We start from the raw sequence: 7,194 nt of genomic DNA on the forward strand, positions 1-7,194 counted from the left end.
ATGACTCCTCTGACCCATCTTTAGTGTTGACTGAATGGGTCCACAACACTGGTTGGCACCTCCTTCATGTTGGGCGTGTCATCTTCATGGTCCCTAACGTGCTTGATTGGATAAGAGTGGACAGCGGGTCATCATCCCAGCTATCACACCTACCATAGATGACTCGTCTGACAGCATGGGCAATGCCATTGAGGGTACAACTCAGGAATCCCCACCCAGGTTACCTTAATGGAGGAAGCATGGTGGAAACCCTCAATGGTGCTACATCCTTTTGGCCACTATAGGCCTCTATGATACCCATCAACACTAATGACAAAGGACTGAGGAAGTAACTAAAATATAATTTTCCTGACGGATGAAATCATTTCCCAGACAAGGACAAGACAGACATCCAGTATTGCTGATTGAGATTTGAAGAAAGTTTATTTAACAACTTAATAAACCTTGTTTCACAGATGTTATGCTGCTTTTAAATAGTATTTTTCCCCAGCTTCACTTGTTAGGTTGGATGTTTAATCAGTGCAGGAACCAATGCGGTCTTAATATGCACCAGGGTTGAGGACAGAGACAGGTGTTTTCCATTTGCATCACCACTGTATAAGCGCAGCTGATATAAAGCTCACCGACAATCACTTTCATATTATACACAACGTTGTCTTATGTTTGAATTTATTTTATATATAGAAAGGAAAACAAAAGTAAAAACCTACAAAAACAAAATCAAGTGGTAAAAATCAAGCACAGATACATACAAACCTAAAAATGCGATGTTTGTGTCCTGTGTCCTTTCAGGCTCTTCCTCCCCTAACTCACACCTCACAGTCCAGAGGCTGAGGCCAAAACTGCATTTTATGGTTAGTTTAAATTAAATTATTGTAAATACTAATGAAAAAATGCAAGTTACACACCAATCAAAGGAGAAATGACCTTTTTCCATCTTATCTGGTGTTGCCACAAGGAGAGTGAGGGATGTGTGATCGGAATGGAAGATTGGGCAGGTGCAACATACATTCTCCCCTGTGCCAGATGCTACTGGTGGGCACACTGCACTCCAGGGCCGTGGTGGCCTCCCTCATCGTCTGAGCTGTCATTGTAGGCCTCACGTCGTCCTCCAGACGAGCCCTGGCTGACGTCGTAGTCCTGCAGGTCCACCTCCTCCGCGTCCCCAGACACGATGGGAGCCTCGGCACGTGTTGGCAGCAAGTCCTCCAGCTCCTGGGGGTTGACAGAGGAGAGGGTCACAGAAAATTAGAAAAACTGTCTATGCAGCTATCGTTACAAAGCACAAAAAAAAAAAAAAAAAAATGGACACCTGTGGGGTACCTTAACTCTTAAATAGCAATATCATTAGTAATGGTGTTTAAAAGCTGAACACAAGTGGCAGATTCATATAACAAGGTCTGTTTTTTTTAATATAACAAAGCGCCATCAAACAACTAAGCATAACCAGTATGGTCTGTGTCAAAATCCTAATCTGTTAGGAATGATAGAATTGTGTCATTCAATCACATAATAGAACCAGTACCGTAAAGTTCAAGCTTCTGACAGAAATGGACACGTCTTTTCATAGTCCATGACTTACATTGAGTTTATCGGGGCTGATCCAGTTGTTGTCTGGGAACTGCACATCAAATTTAATATACAGGTCCCCTTTTTCAAATGGATTACGGTACTGTGGCATCCCTTCCCCTCGAACAACTCTGACCGAACCTGTAAAATAAACGTATTAAAAGAAACATTGCTTTCACATACTGCATGGATTAATATTCACATGCTGTTGTATCATCTTCAACGTGTAAAACCAGCAAAAATATCAAATTCTTACCTGGCTCAATGACTTTGCCAGCAGCATACTTGACTACAATTTGTCTGCCGTCTAAGTGTTTCAACGTAAACTGGAATCCACAAAGTGCTTCGACAAGGCCAATCTTATGGGTCATGTGCAGGTCATGGGCCGCTCTTTTGTATGTCTGTTGGCATGAGAAAACAGGCAGTGTCAATATAGTAAGAGACGTGGTTTTAGGCCAATTTAAAGTAACCTGATAGAAATGTAAATAACCGATACTGCTGGCACAAATAATGAACATAAGATAGCAGAAGCAGCCATACCCCCCCAGGAAACGGTGCATATACATCCTGTCAGGGTACTGTACTAGTCTATTTTCCACATGAGAGGCTGGTGCCATCTTCAGAGGAGTGAGTGAGTCTGGAGGTGACATAATGGAGTGGAAATGCTAGGACTACAGGATTAGGAACGACGTGCCACCCATGACTATAATTAATACCAAGTTATGCCAGACATGCAGGGGGCACAGCGGGTGGGAGGACAGTACTGGAAACTGGATTACATCGTGTTCTCATTGGCCTAGCAGCATCGTGCAGTCACAGCAATCTGCTCCCAAAGGATCCCAGTCAAGAGTGCTGGAGGACCCAACTCAGCCAGCTGGACGCTTTTGTTCAACCAGCTACTATTCAACATTCGCCACCTATACTATACTCCTCATAGACATGCGAAACATAATAGCTGAGTAATAACAAGTTTACACATCAATGTTGCAGCTTCACTAATATGTTTCCACATTGTAATATTGCCCTTAGTCAACAAGAGGAAGTCTTAAGGAGTGGGGACCATGGTGTCCAGAGCACAGCAGTTCATCTCTACCTCATGCTCTTTCTCTTGCAGGACGAGGACAATGTCTCCTGGCTCTACCCCAGGCGCCTGGTCGGCTTCCCCTCCGAAGGTGATCTTCTGCCCATGCTTCATGCCTTTGTCGACATGAACCTCCAAGATTTTCACCTCCTTGCTAACCTTCTTGCCCTCGCACTTTTTACAGCGGTCTTTCTCGTTGATGACCTCACCTGTGGGTATAACAATAGAAGTTTAGGAGTCAAAGCCTTTTTTCTAACCACTAGGCTACCTCAGGCGGCAGGTTGCTGGATCGAATCCCCGAGCTGACAAGGGGGGGGGGGGGGATCTGTCATTCTGCCCCTGAACAAGGCAGTTAACCCACTGTTCCCAAGTAAGCCGTCATTGTAAATAAGACTTTGTCCTTAAAACCTTTTCTCAATAGAGGGGCGCTATTTTCACTTTGTAAAAAATCGTACCCAAATTAAACTGCCTCATACTCAATTCTTGCTCGTACAATATGCATATTATTATTACTATTGGATAGAAAACACTCTAGTTTCTAAAACCGTTTGAATTATATCTGTGAGTAAAACAGAACTCATTTTGCAGCAAACTTCCTGTCAGGAACTGAAAAATCTGAAATTGGGGGCTCTGTTCCAGGGCCATCCTATTAATTTGCATGAAATCTATGGGTCTACACGCACTGCATACGCCTTCCACTAGATGTCAATAGGCAGTGAGAGGTGGAATGGGGTGTATAGCTCTATCTGAGGCCGAATAAGACCTGTTGGAATGACGCGACCACTCTTTTCATTGTTCACCATGGATGGACCTCTGGATTGCGTTCTGAAAAGCTTTCGTTAGACGTTAGATATCTCCGGTTCTGATTTCATATAGGTGTTAAAAACATCATAAAGTCGTTATTTTAAACCAAGTTATATCAGTTTATAGCGATTTTCAGCATTTTCTTTTCTATGCGTTATGGTTGAGTTGGACACTGCTGCGCCACATGGCTAGCGTTGGCTGCTAATTCTATAGACGAAGAGGGCATTCTACAACCAAACAACGATTATTCTAGACCCCTTGTACAAGATTCTGATGGAAGATCATCAAAAGTAGGAACCATTTATGATGTTTTCATATTTCTGTCAAATGTGTTGTTGTATTTTGGGCGCTGTCTCGCTATAACGTAAGCTGCATGTCGTACTAAAGTTATTTTTTAAAAATCTAACACAGCGGTTGCATTAAGAACTAGTGTATCTTTCATTTGTTGTCCAACCTGTATTTTTTAGTAAAGTTTATGATTAGTTATTTGATTAGGATTAGGTGAGTGTCACAAATATACACTGCTCAAAAAAATAAAGGGAACACTTAAACAACACAATGTAACTCCAAGTGAATCACACTTCTGTGCAATCAAACTGTCCACTTAGGAAGCAACACTGATTGACAATAAATTTCACATGCTGTTGTGCAAATGGAAAAGACAAAACGTGGAAATTATAGGCAATTAGCAAGACACCCCCCAAAACAGGAGTGATTCTGCAGGTGGTGACCACAGACCACTTCTCAGTTCCTATGCTTCCGGGCTGATGTTTTGGTCACTTTTGAATGCTGGCGGTGCTCTCACTCTAGTGGTAGCATGAGACTGAGTCTACAACCCACACAAGTGGCTCAGGTAGTGCAGTTCATCCACGATGGCACATCAATGCGAACTGTGGCAAAAAGGTTCATCATCTGTCATCTGATGAAGTTGTTTCTTGGTTAGTGACTCTTTATATCTTTATTGGTCGACTTTGTGATAGCTACCTATGCGGTAAAAAAAGTGAATATGTGGTTGGGTCTTTTGCTATCGTGGTTAGCTAATAGAAATAGTGTTTTCGCTGTAAAACATTTAAAAAAAAATCGGAAATGATGGCTGGATTCACAAGATGTGCATCTTTCATCTGGTGTCTTGGACTTGTTATTTCATGATATTTAGATGCTAGTATTTACTTGTGGCGCTATGCTAGTCAGCTTTTTTACTGATGAGGGTGCTCCCGGATCCGGGATTGTGTCCAAGTAGAAGTTAACTGAATTGCCCAGTTGAAAGGTTAATTTTAAAATATTTGTATTAAATATTAATAAAATCATGCGTATCTGGGTACTACAAGTATAGGGTTTCTAAACTGTACTGTTACTTACCTTCTCCATTACAATCAGTACAAACAGACTGCATCTGTTGGACCATCCCAGGAGCCAACTGTCTGATCATGATGCGCATACCACGCCCCCTGCAGGCCACACACTTCTGAACTGCGCCAGTCTTTCCACCCTGGCTGTTGAGTAGGTAACTTTTAGTCTAACACACCAACAAACCTACATGAACAACATGCATGATGCAATAATTGACAAGCAAAATCAGCAAGATCTCAACACTGCTTCATGTGGACTAGAGAAGTAATTGAGGGAAAATTGTTGCAGATACAAAAGGATGAAAGTGGAAACACTTACCCATTACAAGTGCCACAAAGAACATTCTTGCTCAGCTGCAGTTTAGTTGTTTTTCCATTGTACAGGTCTTCCAGTGAAACTCTTAAAAACCAATGAGCATAATTGGAGACCATAGCGAGGTCATAGAAACCACAGGCCAATTGAACAGTCAGACAATGAATCATAATATAAAAAAGATTTGATTATCACTAAAGAGATCTGTGACACCACCAATCCATAGACAAAGCTTACTTGAGTGGGTGAACCATGTCCTCCCCTCTTCGTCTACCACCATTTCGGCTGCGCCCCTGTCCGCCCATGAAGCCAAAGAGTCCACCACCGAAGATGTGTGAAAAGATGTCATCCATTCCCCCACCACCTCCACCTCCTTCTCGCAGTCCCTGCTCCCCATAGCGATCATAAAGCTCCTTCTTCTCTGGGTTAGTCAACACTTCATACGCAAAGCTGATCTCTTTGAACTGTTTGAAGGAGACAGGTGTACATTAAGCGTCGACATTTACAGTTATTTGTTAACATTTGTATCTACTCATTAGTTTAAGGAACGATTGAACCCTTTCCTCACATTACACCCCCCCCCCCCCAAAAAAATGTACTTCAAGCCATTTCAATACCTTGTCGCCAGCATTTGGGTTTTTATCGGGGTGATATTCCTTTGCTAGCTTCCGGTATGACTGAAAGAAAAGGCAAGCACATGAATACAACACAAAGCACTGGTTTCGATTATTTATGCTAGCTAACGTTAGCCAATGAGTTGTATAACCATTTCCACTTTTTACGTAATCCCCGTCAATTAAATATTGACAGGAATCTAACGTTGCTTTTTACGGTAAGATTAGTTAGCTGGCCTAAATTAGCTAGCTAGTAAATTGAACTTGAAAAAACTGCGGAAGATAGTTAACTACTATATGCACGTTGACGGGCTAGCTAGCTATTTTCTCACAATGACTAAAGTAACCGACTGGCTAAACAGTTACAATGTTCTCCACAACTATTAACCAGCTATGAATCAAATTTTTCCCAACAAAATCAACCCAAAATGTCCGACCTGGAGATTTGGCCCCAAAATGCCATTACTGTGAATGAATCTGTAAACACGTGAGTTAACGTCGTAGGTTAGCCGGCTAAATAACGCAACTAGCCAGCTAACTAGTTTGGTGGCACACACCACGTTAGCTTAGAGTTTGTTAACGTTAAAACATCTAACTGGGGTAACCTTGATATAGTAACTTATCTATAGCAACCTGGTATGAGGCGACTTGGTTGCGTCTTTTATCTGTTATAAACAGACAGACGCACGAGAGTTAGCTATCTACTAGCTAGTCATTGTCTTAGTTAGCAACCACCAGTCTGGAAAAACGTAAACAAAACTGCTAATCCAATACTATCAAACGAGTTGATACAGTAAATGTTTAATATTTAATACATTGCGTATTATGCGGACTCTAAACTGAAAGACAGGTGATAGAGCTACCAACCGCATGCTAACTTTTACAAAAATATATACTCGAAGCCGGCGTTCGTTATACGAGATGCCATCATCATTGAAACTGAAAGCTAACGTAAGCGCCAACAAGCGCAAAGTACAAACATCTAAAATACTTTGCGCCAAAGACAGAGGTAGTTAGCTAAAACATTAAGGCAGATAAATTGTAGTACAGGACACACAGTTGACAAGTATTTGCTGATTGACGCTAACGTTTGTTAGCTAGAAAGAGAGCTAGTCAAACTAGCTAACGTTAGTTTCTAGGCCAGACTAGCTTTTAGCCAGAATAACCTATTTCCTGTTTCTACGAACAATTCCAACTCCACAGCACCTAGATTAAATTTGACTCGATACATCGGGAGATACAATCAACGTTACCTTTTTCAACTCATTTTCAGTGGCAGTGGGTGACACCCCTAGGATGTCATATAATTTAGTATCGACAACGTTCGCCATGATGAAGCAGGAGATGGACCTTCTGCACGGGAAGCGAGAAGAGAAAGAAGAAAAGCCGGTCGAAAACGTCATACGTTGCGTCAACTTTGACCTTTCTCCTGGCGTTAAAAAAGGGTGCATCTCAATTATAAAG

General features: G+C 41.8%; 1 protein-coding gene across 1 annotated transcript; it reads right to left on the reverse strand.

The window, feature by feature from the left end:
- Positions 1–404: 404 nt before the first annotated feature.
- On the reverse strand, positions 405–7,122 carry LOC129834342 (dnaJ homolog subfamily A member 2). Its single transcript, XM_055899243.1, has 9 exons — positions 6,984–7,122; positions 5,734–5,793; positions 5,354–5,580; positions 5,123–5,203; positions 4,814–4,947; positions 2,663–2,859; positions 1,826–1,970; positions 1,583–1,710; positions 405–1,215 (listed from the first exon to the last, which is right to left on the reverse strand). The coding sequence occupies exons 1-9, from the start codon at positions 7,059–7,061 to the stop codon at positions 1,030–1,032; spliced, it is 1,236 nt and encodes a 411-aa protein (XP_055755218.1). The 5' UTR covers positions 7,062–7,122; the 3' UTR covers positions 405–1,029.
- Between the last annotated feature and the right edge of the window lie 72 nt (positions 7,123–7,194).

This window comes from Salvelinus fontinalis, chromosome 35 (genome assembly GCF_029448725.1).
Source record: "Salvelinus fontinalis isolate EN_2023a chromosome 35, ASM2944872v1, whole genome shotgun sequence".
Lineage (NCBI taxonomy): Eukaryota > Metazoa > Chordata > Actinopteri > Salmoniformes > Salmonidae > Salvelinus > Salvelinus fontinalis.